Source organism: Myotis davidii, unplaced genomic scaffold (genome assembly GCF_000327345.1).
Source record: "Myotis davidii unplaced genomic scaffold, ASM32734v1 scaffold741, whole genome shotgun sequence".
In the NCBI taxonomy this organism is placed as follows: Eukaryota; Metazoa; Chordata; class Mammalia; order Chiroptera; family Vespertilionidae; genus Myotis; species Myotis davidii.
The window spans coordinates 280,426-296,369 of NW_006291250.1; the positions used below are offsets into that span (position 1 = coordinate 280,426).

Sequence of the window (15,944 nt, forward strand, 5' to 3'; positions counted from 1 at the left end):
CCTCCTGCCAGGCCCCGCGCGGCTCCTCAGCTCACCCAGCTTCATCTTCTTGAGCGAGGAATCCGAGTCATCTCGAGGCCGCTTTCGGGCATCCTTGCTGCTGGGCATGTTGCGGGTGATCTCGGCCTGAGGCGTGCCCAGGTCCACCAGCAGGGTGGTGATCTGGGCCTGGAACTCCAAGGAGGCTGGGTGCTTCAGCACACTCAGCAGGTGCAACTTGAGGTTCTTGCGAACGCTGCTCACCTGAGACTTGGCCAGCGTGGGGGGCAGGTTGGCTGAGGAGAAACAGGAGGTGCCTGCTGTGGACGGAGCTCGGGGGCCTCAGTCTCACTCCCGAGCCCCAGCAGTGCCTGCAGGCATCTCCTAAAAGTTTCTTCCCTCTCCAATGGAATGGGCAGCCTTCCCTCTCTGCAAGCTTAAGCTTAGCCCCGAGAGGTTTTCATCAGTGTTACAACCCGACGCCAAGGAGAAAACGTACCCTTCCCCTTATCACACAGAATCCCATCTCCCTCCATCTCTGGACTGGAAATCCGAACATGCCTCCCCTGGGGATGACTATAACCATCACCTTCCCCTCCCGAATGGCCCGACCGAGCTGCTGCCACAGCTCCCTGTGGTCCCTGCCAGCAGAATGACTGTGGAGTGCCTAACAGTCACCTTGCTGAGCGAGCCTCCCCTGCTCCAGAGCAAAGGAGGATGCCTGTAGCTTTGCCTGCCCAGCGTCCTTCCCCCGTTCCTCGGCCAACAACACTCCCATCCTCCTTTGAGGGAACCACCCGGGCTCCATTCTCAGTCCAAGTGGGCAAAGTCTCGGGCCAGTCAGAGCGCAGCAACTCCTTAGCCACTGTGATTGGCTCAGATACAGGCTTGTAATCGCTTCTCGGCCAATCAGAAACAATGAACACAGGTCATGGACTGGTGCTGGAATGACTGGGAAGGAGACACTCTCTTCCTGGGGTTGCCAGGTGAACAGAAGGGAACCCGGGAGCTGCTGGGGGCCATCTTTGCTCCCCCAGGGAAGAGGCACAGACGGACCCCAACATGGAGAAAATAAACCGACAGATGGAGTCAGAGCTGTGATCTGACGCACTCACATCTCAACTCAACTTTCCAGTTTTGACATGTGCACAAAAGCAGAGAAAACGTACAACGAATCACCATGCACCCATCAACGTTTTGCTTATTTTGACACATGTATCCTCCTCCCTGCTTTTTGGGGAGAGGGAGGAGAGGCTGGAATATTTTGAGGTATTTCATAGACATCATGTCATTTCACCCACATGTACCGCAGTATTAAACCAGCATTGAACCAGGCTTCTGTCACACGCAACAGAAAGGTTCCTGTGTAACCCAGAGAGCCCTTCTCTGTGCCCACCACCTGCTAAATTAATGATGGGTCTCTCAGGAGTCCACCACCTAGCGCTCACATTTCCTCAGGAAAGAGCCGACGGCCGGGTGGTGGGAGGGAAGCGGGGGGACCAACCTACCATGCAGGGTTTCATAGGCCTGAATCACCTCGGACATGAATATCGGCCTCTGGCGGGCGATACTGGCGAGGGAGCCCAGCGCTGTAGTCAGGTTGATGGAGGAGATGGCGGGGTGCACCATGAACTTGAGGAGCTGCTCCAAGGCTGCCTTCCCCTCCTCCCACAGCACGTCTAATGAGGGAGAGAAGGGAACCAGTCAGTAGGAGAGAGCAGCCTATGAGGTCAACAGGAAAAGAGACCCTGTGCGTGGATGGCTGTGATTGGCTGAAAAACGCAACATTTAGTACTGATGAGTCTTTGGAGACTTAGTGAGTATAAAGATGTAGTGATGAGACTGCTCAAAACATGAAATAACTTTAAATATCCAACCATCAGAATCTGACTGGGTGAACTATGTTGATATAAACGTTGAGGACTTACATGTGTGTTCGTACACACAGAACTCAGCGTCTCCTCGATCCAGTCCCCAAAAGTTAACCCTTCATAACTTTGGTGGTTATCTTTCTTTGCAAAAACACTGGATAAAAAATGGAATAAACCCAGCTGGCGTGGCTCAGTGGTTGAGCGTGGTCCTAGGAACCAGAGGTCATGGTTTGACTCCCAGTCAGGGCATAAGTCCGGGTTGCAGGCTCCATCCCCAGTGTGGGGTGTGCAGGAGGCAGCCAATCAATGATTCTCTCTCATCATTGATGTTTATATCTCTCTTTTTCCCTCTCCCTTCCTCCCTGAATCAATAAAAATGTAATAAATAATTGAATGGGATGTAACAGTACTATGGAATATTGTGTAGCAATTAAACATGATTTTCTTTTGTTTTGTTTTGTTATCCTCACCTGAGGATATTTTTTCCATTGAGTTTTAGAAAGTGGAATTGAGGAGAGGGAGGGAGGGAGGGAGAGAAGGAGAGAAGAAAGGAGGGAGGGAGAGAGAGAGGCAGAAGGAGAGAAACATTGATGTGAGAGTGAAACATTGATCGTTGCCTCCCACAAGGGAATCAAACCCACAACCTGGGGATGTGGCCTGATGTGAGTTGTCAAGTGCCCTGACTGGTGCTGGGGATCAAACCCACAACCTAGGCTCATGCCCTTGACTGGGAATTGAACCCATTTCTCTTTGGTGTGTGGGCTGATGCTCTATCCACTGCGCAACACCAGCCAGGGTGAACATGATTTTCATAGGGAAAGCTAAAACTTAATATTGTTGAGTTAAACAGGCTGTCAAACAACACGGAAGAAGAGCAGCCACATTAATTTCTCACACCCTAACGTATATAATGACCCCCAAGTATCAATGAAGAAACAGAATAGGTTGCTTCCCCAATAGAGCCGAGATTCAAACACAAGCCACTACACTCTAATATCTCTCAGCTGGAAATCTAAAGCAAGTCCTGTTTTCTATAAACAAAAAAGTCATCAAACGTAGAAACTAGGAATACATACGGGCAAGTATCTGTCTTCGCGTGGAAAACGTCTGGAAGGAAACAGCATTCTTAGCAGTACTTACCTCTGGGAAGCAAGACTGCAGGATACTTTCCCTTTGACCCCTCCACCTTTATTGCTCGACACTTCAGTAGTATCAGGGTGCTACTTTCATAATTTGCAACAGGAAAACCTAGCATTTACTAAGCGCTCATATCCTCATGGAGCCTCACTACCAACCGTAAAGGGTCTTACCATCACCTCCATTTCTCAGAGAAAATGAAGTTCGGAGAGAGGGAACTTGCCCAAGTTCACACAAGGAGTGTAGTAAGTGGTATGTAAGTGGTGAAGCTGGGATTTGAACTTAGTGTTCAGGCGCTGAAGCACTGCGTTATACTGTCTCCGGAAATGAAAAACCAAGAAGAAAGGGAGGGGGAGGAAGAGGAAGTGACTGGGAGATGGCGCAGCGGACGGGGTGCTCACTGTATTGGATGTAGGGGTGGTCCCGGGGCACGCGGTCCAGGCTGATGTCCTGCTCGTGGCGTCGGGGTATCTCCGAGTCAGCCATGCGGGGCGACAGGGTGACAATGAAGGCCTCCACAAACTTGATGGCGTGGGTACGGACACCATCGTTGTCGGAGTCCAACAGCACAATGATGTCCCCAGCCATGGCGGACATCATGTCCCAGCAGGCCTCCTGGAGCTCGCTGATGACCCGCGACTTCACCATCCACTGGGAGCGGCCAGGGAGGGATGCACAGACAGAAAGGGGGACAAGACATCAGTCGCCAACTCTGCCACACCCAGATACCCATGAACGATGATGAAAATGTCACTTGGCCCTGGCCAATGTGGCTCAGTGGTCAGAGTCAGTCTGCATACTGAAGGGTTGTGGTTCAATTCTGGGTCAAGGGCACCTACCTGGATCCCGGGTTTGCTCCCTGCCTGGTCAGGGTGCGTGCAGGAAGCAACCAGTTGATGTGTCTCTCTCACAGTGATGTTATTTTCTCTCTCCCCGTCTCTCCCTCCCACCCACTCTCTCTGAAAAGTAATGGAAAAAATATCCTCAGGTGAAGATTAACAAAAACAAACAAAAAAATAAGAAAAAAATTTCGTTTGGGAAACACTTACTGGGTTACAACTCTGCCTGCAGCCCTGTGCTGAGGGACGCTGGGGACAGGGCCCAGGGGTGACCAAGACAGACCTGGTCCTGCCATGAGGTTCACAGACAGTGACCACCCAGAGTGATGAAGGCTCAAATCTGACGCGAGACAAAGGAATAACCACGCTGACCATAAGCGGGGGAGGCAGAGACTAAATGAATTCATCTTTACGTGATCGTTAATGAACACACCATAGTGTCTTTTCCTTATAGCACTAACTACAGCCCAGATTAGTATTTGTCATTCTTTTTTTTTAAGTATGTTTTTATTGATTTTAGAGAGAGAGAGAAAGGAGAGACAGAAACATCGATGTAAGAGAGAAACATTGACCAGCTGCCTCCTGTACGAACCCCGACCAGGAACAGAACCCACAACCTGGGTATATGCCCTGGCCAGGAATTGAACCTGCGGCCTTTCGGTGCATGGGACGGCACTCAAAACAACTGAGCCCCACCGTCCGGGGCCTGCGATGCTTTAATTAGGGCATGTCTCTCACTGGGCCATGAGCACCGTGACAGCAGGACTGGCCCATCTGGGTCACAGAAGAGCTCCTCGGGAAATGCTTGCTGAATGCAGAAATGTATAAATGGACGGGTTCATGGTGGTCCCTGACCAGCAGACATTCACATCAGGTCCCTTGCTGTCTGTTCCCAAACACCAACAGCACCTCCTGCTCAGGAAGGATCTGACCGGACCCTGGCTTTGGACTGACAGGTGGGTCTGTAGATGCGCCGTGCAGCCAGGAGCCCGGGCGGGCGGGGCGCCTACCTGCAGGGCCACCTTGTAGAGCTGGGTCATGGTGAGGATGGCCCGCTTCACCACGTTCACGTTCTCGTCCCGCAGGAGCATGTTGAGGTTCGCGACCAGTTTCAGCAACAGCTCGATGTCTCGCTTGCTGCGGGGGGAGGAGAAAGGGCAAATCAAGTCTGTCTCTGGGCAGGTGAGAGGAACCTGGGCTCCAGGAGGAAAAGGAAGTCAGGGTCAGTGTGTCAGGAGGGAGGGATGGAGGGGGGCGAAGGCAGGGAGTGCGCCTCTCGTCTGCCAGCACATCCGGACGCTGAGGACAGTGGCTGGTGCCTTCGGACACAGCTGCCCCCTGAACCCTCTATCTACGTTACTCATGCACCCCCCGCTTTGCCCTAAGAGACCCCTGCTGTTCAAATAAGGGGCAATAGAGCTAGATGCCTGTATGAGTCTGGGCAACCAACTCTGTCTCATTTAAAACAGTACCTCCCTCATAGCTTGTTGTGAAAATTGCAGCAATACATGCAAAGAGTGCTTAGAACAGTGTAGAAAGCATTTGGCTAATAGTAGCTGTCACTACCTTAGAACACGTTGCTTTACGTAATCACTAGTTTTTTGTTTTTGTTTTTTTTTTAAATATATATATATATTTTTTAAATATATTTTATTGATTTTTTACAGAGAGGAAGGGAGAGAGATAGAGAGTTAGAAACATCGAAGAGAGAGAGACATCGATCAGCTGCCTCCTGCACATCTCCCACTGGGGATGTGCCCGCAACCCAGGTACATGCCCTTGACCGGAATCGAACCCGGGACCCTTCAGTCCGCAGGCCGACGCTCTATCCACTGAGCCAAACCGGCTTCGGCACGTAATCACTAGTTTTGTTTACTAGTTTGTTTACCTACATCTGAGGGCTCTGAATGAGGGGAGGGACCCTTTTCAGTCTGAGTACTAGCAGAGTCTCGTTTTTTTGTTGAAGGAAAGAATGAAAGGCCTTCAATAAACATAATAAAAGAATTAAAGGCCACACCTAGAACTCAGACCGTAAGTATCATTTCACACACAACCTGAAGCTAATTAGTCAAAAAATATGAAACTCAACTGTCAGCTACATGAAAGCAGGAACAAAATCTGTGTTTACTCATATTCCTACAGCCTGCACAAATGCCGGGCACATCGCAGGCAAGTCACACGCAGCGGCTGAGCAAATCGTTTTGCTGGGGTTTTTTGCAACTCAGAAACTTAGCACAAATTCTCAGAGTAGCAGGTGGACGTTGGGCAATGGTGTTACAGACCCGGTTTAGAGTCCCAGCCCTGCCACATGCTGGCTGTGTGACCTCAAGAAACTCACTTCCTCTCTCCGAGTCCGTTTTATCTTTGGCTAAATGGGCCAAAATGCACAGTATTGTTTTGAGAGTTGAATAACAAAGTGGGCAAAGCATTTAGTACAGTGCCTGACAATGAGAAACTTCACTAAAAAAAAGGCTATTTTTATTTTCTCGCAGTCACAGAGCATCTGGCAAATGTTTAATGAAGAACTGAGTCAGCCTGAGCAAGTCCCTTTAACATTCACTTTCCCTTTCCATAAAAGGAGGAAAACCAAGTCTCCATCCGGAAGGCTACGGTGGAGACTACAGGCGACCAGAGGACAGGAGTTAAGAGTGTGTGGCTGCCCTGGCCGGCTTGGCTCAGTGGATAGAGTGTCGGCCTGCGGACTGAAGGGTCCCAGGTTCGATTCCGGTCAAGGGCATGTACCTGGGTTGTGGGATCGATCCCCAGTGGGGGACGTGCAGGAGGCAGCCTATCAATGATTCTATCTCATCATTGATGTTTCTATCTCTCTCTCCTCCCTTCCTCTCTGAAATCAATAAAGAAATATATATTTTTTTAAAGTGTGTGGCAGAGTAAGCACTCCACGTGGTTACTATTCTGATTTAAATTCTTGCCCAACAAATACATATTCAGCCCCTCCTGTGTGCCAGCACTGTTCTAGCCACTGGGACACAGGGGTCTGCAATAGAGAAGTCCTGCCCTAGGGAGCTGACCTGCTTGTGGGGATGCAACAAGGTAATGCCAAGAACACTATAAAGAAGAGTGCAGCCCGGTTGGTTTGGCTCAGTGGTTGAGCATCGGCCTACGGACTGAAGGGTCCGGGTTCGATTCCGGTCAAGGGCATGTACCTAGGTTGCGGGCATATCCCCGGTGAGAGGTGTGCAGGAGGCAGCTGATCAATGTGAAGAGTGCAGCCCGGCCAGCATGGCTCAGTGGTTGAGCGTCGACCTATGAACCAGGAGGTCACGGTGCGATTCCCGGTCAGGGCACAAGCCCTGGTTGTGGGCTTGATCCTCGGTGGGGAGCGTGCAGGAGGCAGCTGATCAATGATTCTCTCTCATCATCGATGTTTCTATCTCTCTCTCCTTCTCCCTTCCTCTCTGAAATCAAGAAAATATATATATTTTTTAAATAAACCAGAGTGCAGAAGGGGTGCCAGAGGAGCGGGCTGTGCTGGCGTGGCCAGGAAGGGCTTCTGAGGGAGGCAGAGGCAGAGGGTGTGAGCGGGCCCCTTGCAGGTACACTTTGCAAACAGAGGGGCTGTGAAGCAGAACAGCACTTTCTGGGGAACCACAGGAGGCCAGGAGAGGTGAGTGAAGACGGAGAGGCCCAGGAAGAGCAAGGGTGAGTGTGGGTTTCAATCTGTGAGGCGGTGGCCAGGAGGCCTGGGAGCAGGGAGGGCCCAGGGGATCCACCTTTTGGCGGGAGGAAGCGGGCAATGGGAACAGTGTTTCCTTTCAGGGGAATGAAAGTGTTTTGGAACTAGATTCCGAATGTGCTAAACACAACTGAAGAGTTCACTTAAAAACAGTTAATTGTCTGTAAACAAGAGAGAAGCCGACAGAAGGCCACTGAGGTCGCCCAGGGCGGCGGGCGTGATAGCCAGGGAAGCAGCTGAGACGGGCAAATGCTGTTTACGTTTTGAAGGCACAGCCAACGGTCCTCACTGACGGAGGTGAAGTGTGGGAGAAGCAGAGGTTACCGTGGACAACTCCAACACTCTGACTTATTTGCTGGGGAGTCTGTGCCTGGGAGGAAGACTGGGTCTAGGAAGCGGAGGGCAGGTCTGGGGGCAGGGCCAGGTGGGGAGTAGAGGGCGACTCCCGGGGCCCCATACCAGGCCTCCTCGATGAAGCCGATGACAAATTTGCGCACTTCAATCGACTTATCGACTTGGAAAGCGATGATCTCCTGCCAACATCAGGAAGAAGGCGTGTCAGGGTGGTACCAGGATCCATCCCCTCACCTCTGCCCCCCACCCTCTCTCCCATCCGTCACTCACATCCAGGAAGTTGTCCAGGAGGGTGGGGTCTTTGTTGATGATCAGTTCCTGGACCTGGAAGGAGATTGGGGATGGGGAGGAGGAACGCCACATAAATCCAGGGTCCCATCGGTGCAGACAGGAGTGTGTGGGGAAAGGACACGGGGCAGGCCGCAGACAGACTCAGTTCGAACCCTGGCTCTGCCACTCGCACCGGGCCTGGCAGGCTTCTCCCGAGCCCCTTCTGCGCGTGGGGATCTCACACACCCCTCCCCGGGCTGCTGTGGAGCCTCATTAAGATCCCACCAGGCCACGTGCTGGTGGACAGTGAGCACGTGAGACACACGGACGGGGCTGAAGAGGAGAGGGAAGCGCTGGAGGCTCCTGCCTTCCCGAGGCTCGGCCGTCATCAGCTCCCCACTCTCCTTCGGGCTCTGCTCCCCACCCTCACGGCCACAGGCCAGCAGGCACTCTGACCTGAGAACCGGTGCCTGAGGCCCTGGCCCCGGCCAGGCTCTTTGGAATCAGCGCCTCCCGCAGGCTTGCTCATGTCAGCCCGGTGCCAGCACAGGCCTGGCTCCTGTGACCCAGGGGCTGCTGTTACCTTCATGGCACCTCCCACGAGGGTGGCCCCTCAGTACCCCACTCCATTGGCAGGGGGAGTCAGCTGCACGAGGCTGCGTGCTGAGCAAGTAGCAGGACTGGGTTCTGAACTCCACCTGCATCCTGTTTTGAACCACACCCCCGCCCCACACTAATTCCCATGTCCTCTTTTGCCTCTGCACAAGCTAGTGTGACCTCTTCTCAAGCCCCCCGCCCACTCTTGGCTGGTTTCCGTCCTCATCCTCCACGTCTCAGCTCAGATGCCCCCGCTTCCAGAAAGTCCTCCCTGAGCCCCACAGCCCCCGGCCCCTCCTCTCCCGCTCTGCTCTCTGGGTCCTCACTGTCACGTGACCTGCTTGTTTTCCCCACTGGGCAGGACCCTGGCAGAGAGGAAATGACGGGTGAAGAGCTCAGGATCGGGAGCTGGAATCCAGCTCCCAGCAGAGTGACCTTGGGCTGGTATTTAAGCTCTGAGGCTGCGTCTCCCCTTATAACACGGGGATGACATCACCCTGCCCCAGAGCTTTGGTGGGAATGAAAGGAGGGCGGGCTGACCAGCACCGAGCACCATGGCGGGCATCACCTAAGTGCTGGGATGGGGACACAGTGCCATCACGTGTCTTCTTGTTCACAGCTCCCCATGCCCCTCCCCGCGCCCTGCCTGCCCAGTGACACCCTGCCCCTCACCTGCTTGAGCAGCGTGATCTTGGACTCACTGGTGACCAGTGCTGCCTGGTTCAGGAGATCGACCACCTAGAAGGAGGGGGAGAGGCAGGCGGTGGCGCTCATCTTGCCAGCCCAGCCCCCTGAGCGCTCCCTGGGCTCTGCCAGCAGGGGGTGGATCGCCCACACAGGGGCGGTGCCCCCCCACTCCAAGACCTTCTCTCCGTGCTCACTCTCTCTGAAGTGGTCATGACATCGATACCGAGCCCCTCCTCTTGCGTGAAAAACTGTGACGCCACGCTCCGGCGGGTGACGCTGTCCCCACTGCTGCCCGCCATGGCCGCCGCCCCAGACACCCTGGAGGAGAAAGAGATGGGACGGCCTTCCCCTCAGCACCCACAGAGGCTCCACCCTCCTTCCCAGCCTGTGGGGTTTTCCGAAGCCCCTCCCCGTCTCAGGGTCTGTCTCAGACTGTAGGGGTACATGAGGGTTGTAATTTGGGGGAGACTGAGGTTTCTCGGGTCAGAGGCAGCACCAAGCCTCACCCCCAGTACTTTGCACACAGCGGGCTGACCGCAGACATCTGCTGAGTGATGAACCAGTGAACACACAGAGCCCCTCGCTGGCCTCAGGGTCTCTCCATCTGAGCTGTATGCTCTGGACTGGACACCAGAGCAAGCTTTCTAAAACAGGGACTAGCTGCAGAGTCCTGCACAGTAAGGACTCAATACACAAGAAACGGCCTAGTTAAAGAAATTATGTTTCAGCCGTTTTTCTAGAATGCTATGGAGCTGTTTTTCAACAGGTGGCAATAAGACTGTGTCCTCACCTGTGATCCTCGGTCAGGACACATACAAGAAACAACCTAGATATGCATACGTAAGCGGAACAAGAAATCAATGTTTTCGCCCTGACCGGTTTGGCTCAGTGGATAGAGCATCAGCCTGCGGACTGAAGGGTCCCGGGTTCGATTCCGGTCAAGGGCATGTACCTTGGTTGCGGGCACATCCCCAGTTGGGGATGTGCAGGAGGCAGCTGATCAATGTTTCTCTCTCATCGATATTTCTAACTCTCTATCGCCCTTCCTCTCTGTAAAAAAAAAATCAATGTTTCATCCTCTTTCTCTAAAAGTTAATGATAAAATAAAAATAAATCAATAAGTCAAAGTAAATAAATTAAAAAACAATTAAAGAAAAAAAAAAGTCAGGTAGGATGGGGAGGGGAGACTTGGGCATCTGTCCCAAAGCCACACTGGCACAATTATGAAATAAGAAGGATACCAAGCACAAAACTATTCCTAAAGACCACCAGTAATCCGAGCGTTCTCAAATAAGGAGACTGGCTAAAAAACTATGATATATCTACATAATGAAATACTACGCACTGTAAAAAGGAATGGGGGGGGGGAAAGGAATGAGGACACTCTCTATACCCTAATAAACTGTGGGCCTCAGCATGCATTCAGCGAAAATATGCAAAGTGGAAGATAATGTTTACTGCGTGTTCCCCTTTTACAAAAGAGAGGGAGTTATGTCTATATGATTAAAAAAAGAAAGATGCCCTAGCTGGTTTGGCTCAGTGGATAGAGCATCGGCCTGCGGACTGAGGGGTCCCAGGTTTGATTGCGGTCAAGGGCACATGCCCGGGTTTGGGGCTCAATCCCCAGTAGGGGGTGTGCAGGAGGCAGCCGATCAATGATTCTCTCTCATCATTTATGTTTCTATCTCTCTCGCTCCCTTTCCCTTCCTCTCTGAAATCAACAAAAATATATTAAAAAAGGAAGGAAGGAAGGAAGGCAGGCTGAAAGTAGAAGAGAAAGGAAACGATAAAAAACCCAACACTTTGGCGGACCAGCCGAAGTGGCTCAGTTGGTTGAGCATCGCCTGTGCACCAAAGTGTTACAAGTTCGATTCCTGGTCAGGGCAAATACCTGGGTTGTGGGTTGGAGTCATGGTCGGGAGGATACCGAAGACAAACCAATCGCTATTTCTCTCTCTCTCTCGCCCTCTTCCTCTTTCTACACGTCCTCAGGTGAGGATTAAATAACAACAATAAAAACAGGTTGGTGGGTGTTGGTGTAGTATTATAAAAAGATGTCCACGCAGCCTGTTGTACCACAGAATATGTGCAAGTCAATCCATTTTGTCAAGTTTGTGTATGTATACACAGAGTGACTGGAGTCAGTTTCCTCTTCTGTGAAACAGAGGTGGTAACAGTGTTTACCTCCCAGGACGATGCTGAGAGTAGATGAGTTGGACACCTAGTAAATACTAGTATGAGATAAACACAGCTGCGACTGTCCATGGGAAAAGATCTGACGGGTACTGTATAAACCGTTAAACAAAATTTGAGGAAGGTCAGAAAGATACATCTTGCCCTGGCTGGTTTGGCTCAGTGGATAGAGCATCGGCCTGTGGACTGAAGGGTCCCAGGTTCAATTCTGGTCAAGGGCACATGCCTGGATTGCAGGCTTGATCCCCAGTAGGGGGCATGGGAGAGGCAGTGGATCAATGATGCTTTCTCATCACTGATGTTTCTATCTCTCTCTCTCCCTTCCACTCTGAAATCAATAAAAATACATTTTATTTATTTATTTTTAAAATATATTTTATTGATTTTTTTACAGAGAGGAAGGGAGAGGGATAGAGAGTCAGAAACATCGATGAGAGAGAAACATCTATCAGCTGTCTCCTGCACATCTCCTACTGGGGATATGCCTGCAACCAAGGCACCCCAAAATCGAACCTGGGACCCTTCAGCCCGCTGGCTGACACTCTATCCACTGAGCCAAACCGGTGCTGGCTAAAAATACATTTTAAACAAACAAACAAAAAGAGCCCGGCTGGAGGGGTTCAGTGGTTGAGCGTTGACCTATGAACCGGGACTTCATGGTTCGATTCCCGGTCAGGGCACATGCCTGGGTTGCAGACCCGATCCCCGGTGTGGGGCGTGCAGGAGGCAGCCAATCAATGATTCTCTCTCACCATTAATGTTTCTCTTTCTCCCTCTCTCTTCCTCTCTGAAATCAATAAAAATATATTTTAAAAAAAGATGCATCTTTTAAAAGGAACATATATACTGTACACAGGTATCTGCTGAATGAATGACTAGCCAATAGCCTGCTTCCTAGTCTCCCTTCTGCCCGTCACCCCCACATCTTGCTTTGAGTCAAAGCCAACATCTTCACCAAGGCCTAGAAGACGTCCTAGGACAGGGGTGGGCAACCCCTGGCACGCGTGCCAAACATGGCAGCCAGTAACTTTTGCTGGCACGGGAAAGCCTCTCTTATAATCTTCCATTTACAATTTTTTCCTTAATATTGACTTTCTTATTTTTCAGATAAATTCACTGTAGGTGCATCTTAGATAAATAAATAATTTTACGTAACAAGTTATCTTGAAGACCAGAAACATGGATTGACGAGAGAGGGGAAGGGCAATTTCAATAGTGTCGAAAACGAACTATTGAGGACTTGGAATGCCATTCCAGAAAATTTTTTCTGTTTAAAAAATCTTTGCAACGGAGTTACTCTCCATGTTTTCATCCACATACGCTTGTGAATCTTTGTTCTCAGTGATGAATTTTGTTAAGTCTCATAATAGGAGTAGCATGACGGATCAAAGTAGTAGCTCTATACATAAAAAAAAATGTATTTTTCATCATCATATACTGTGTTTTTGTCGCTCAAATGAATTTTATTATTTCTTCAAGGTTCTTCACATACGTACACCGTAAGAGATATCAAGTAGGCGTAACATGTTCTCAAAAAATTAGGGTTGGCACGCAGAAGAATTTTGAGTCAGAGATTTTGCTGGTTTCGGCACGCACTCACCAAAAGGTTGCCCACCCCTGTCCTAGGATCTGGCCCCTTCTACCTCTGCCTTCATTTCCCTCACCTCTCTCTGCTCTGGCCTCCTGTCGTCCCTTAAATATGCCTAGCATGCCCCTTCCTCAAAACCTTTGTGCTTCTCTTCCTTCTTCTTCGAACACTCCTCCTCTACAGAGACAGGCACAACTCCCGCCCTCCTCAAGCCTTCCAGGTTTCAGCTGAAAAATCTTGGCTGTGAGATATTTCCATTTCCTCTCCCTCCCCATCTGTGTTTCTTTATTTTTCTCCATGGCGTTTATCATCAATGAACTTCCTATCAGTAAGCTCCCTGATGGCAAAGATGTGTGTGTGTGTGTGTGTGTGTTTACTTTCTGTTTCCCTACTATAGAAGTGATTGACACCTAAGAAGTGTTCAGTAATTATCTGCCCAGTGAATGCCAAAGGGCTTCCCCAATCACTGGGCTTAGTATCCCTGCCCTTTGGCTCTAGAATGTCTGAAGCCCAGCCAGTGTGGCTCAGTGGTTGAGCATCGACCTATGAACCAGGAGGTCACAGTTTAATTCCCTGTCAGGGCACATGCCTGGGTTTCCAGCTCAATCCCCAGAGGGGCCGTGCAGGAGGAGCTGATCAATGATTCTCTTGTCATTGATGTTTCTATCTCTCTCTCCCTCTCTCCCTCTCTAAAATAAATTTAAAAATATATTTTAAAAAAATTTAGAATGTTTGAAAAATTACCACTATATTCTTTTAACAAAATGATTATTTTTTTCTTTTTAAAAACGCTTTTATTGATTTTAGATGGAGAGATATAGAAACATCTACGAGTGAGAAACCTCAATCCGCTGCCTCCTGAAGGGCTGAGGCCTCAACCTGGGCATGTGCCCTGACTGGGAATTGAACCGGCGACCTCTTGGTGCATGGGACCGCGCTCAATCCACTCAGCAACACCGGCCAGGCTTAACCGCTATTGTGTATGAACTTATTTAACCTCACAACGCCAACTCTTCCAGGTAGGTACTATTTTTTAAAATTATTTTATTGATATTTAGAGTGAGAGGAAGAGAGAGGGAGAGAAACATTGATGTGAGAAACCAATCAGGTGCCTCCTGCAAACCCCCTACTGGGGATTGAGCCAGAAACCCTAACAAGTGCCCTGACTAGGAACCAACCAGCAACCTTTCCGTACCTGGAGCAACACCCAACCAATTGAGCTGGGAAGGTCAAGTCCCTTGACCAAAGGCCCACGGTTTGCAAGATGCAGACCTAGGAGTAACGCTGCAAAATCTACCCGCCTCACCACTGTGCTGCACTGCCTCTTTAAAAGGGACGGTTTCTCCCCTCCAGGTCTGTGGATGCCAGCCAAGGGGCACGGCCTCTCAACCACCAGCATCCCCCCGTCGCCCATTGGAGCATAATGAGCCTTCTCATGATGAACTTTTCCACTCTTTTCACGATATGTTCAGATCCACCAATTTTTTTTTCACCTGTCCTTCCTCTTCCACTTTCTGGTTTAGCCTTTCTTTTTTAAAGTTTATATTCATATTTCCCCTTCATTAATAAAAAGGGAGCATACAGTATAATAAACACCATCTTACTTTTCATTTGCCTTCGCTTAATATATGCTGGAGCCCTCTCTGTATCAGTGTGTCAAGACTTCCCTTGTTCCTTTTTACAGTTGCATAGTGTTTTATGTGGATTTTTAAAATATATATATTTTTTATTGATTTTTTACGGAGAGGAAGGGAGAGGGATAGAGAGTTAGAAACATCGATGAGAGAGAAACATCGATCAGCTGCCTCCTGCCCATCTCCAACTGGGGATGTGCCTACAACCAAGGTACATGCCCTTGACCGGAATCGAACCTGGGACCCTTCTGTCCGCAGGCCAATGCTCTATCCACTGAGCCAAACCTGTTAGGGCTGGATTTTTTTCCCCCTGCCAGTCTTCCTATTAAAGAACACTGGGTGTGTGTGCAGTCTTTTGCCATTACCAGCAACCACTGTTTCCCCTTCCTTCCAGGTGCACCCCTCATGGAGTATCCGGGTGGGAGTAGGACAGCTACCCTCACATGCAGAATGGCCTCAAGGGTAACTTTCATTCATTCAACAAATATCAACTGGGCGTCTTCAGTGTGGCCAGCGCTGTGCTGGGAACACAGCAGTGACCATACATAACCAACCCGGCCCCGGCCCCATGGAGCTCACGGTATTTGATTATTCAAATAGCCAAACAAATAAAGGTCCAAACCCAAATCAGATCACCTGTGACACAAAGCAAAAGAACTGGGACCTAGGAGCGCGTTCAACGGGCAGATTTCGGGACAGAGGACAGGAGAGGAGGACTCGGCAGAGGAAGTGACGTTGGCGCTGAGACCCGAAAGATGAATGGGAGTTAGCCCAGCAGAATGGGTGGCAGGATGTTGCAGGCGGAGGGGCAGCACGTGCAAGACGCCCGAGGCCGGAAGGCGCATGGCGCGTTTGAGGAACCAAAGGCCAGAGCGGCTATTCGAAGGGAGGCGGGAGCAGAGACAGCGGAGGCAGAGCCGCGGCCGGGGGCGGACATGCCTCAGGGGCCACGTTGGAACTTTGCCCCGAGGGGAGCACGGGAGGGTCCAAAGCAGAAGAAATCGGGGTTCCCAAACGTGACTGCTGCCTTCTCTTCGGAGCGCCCCCAGCCCTCCGCCAGCGCCCTGCAGCCTCAGGGTCCCTCCTCCCTGGGCCCCG

General features: G+C 50.6%; 1 protein-coding gene across 1 annotated transcript in view; it reads right to left on the reverse strand.

Moving 5' to 3' along the window:
* SYMPK (symplekin) overlaps nucleotides 1-9,769 on the reverse strand; it is a 48,078-nt gene extending 38,309 nt beyond the window's left edge. Inside the window, exons 1-8 of the mRNA XM_015564399.1 lie at nucleotides 9,626-9,769; nucleotides 9,417-9,482; nucleotides 8,148-8,201; nucleotides 7,983-8,056; nucleotides 4,837-4,963; nucleotides 3,389-3,638; nucleotides 1,488-1,658; nucleotides 36-275 (exon numbers count right to left, since the gene is read on the reverse strand). Of these exons, the coding sequence (XP_015419885.1) occupies nucleotides 36-275; nucleotides 1,488-1,658; nucleotides 3,389-3,638; nucleotides 4,837-4,963; nucleotides 7,983-8,056; nucleotides 8,148-8,201; nucleotides 9,417-9,482; nucleotides 9,626-9,730 (1,087 nt within the window). The 5' untranslated portion in view covers nucleotides 9,731-9,769. The remainder of the gene's footprint in view (nucleotides 1-35; nucleotides 276-1,487; nucleotides 1,659-3,388; nucleotides 3,639-4,836; nucleotides 4,964-7,982; nucleotides 8,057-8,147; nucleotides 8,202-9,416; nucleotides 9,483-9,625) is intronic.
* Between the last annotated feature and the right edge of the window lie 6,175 nt (nucleotides 9,770-15,944).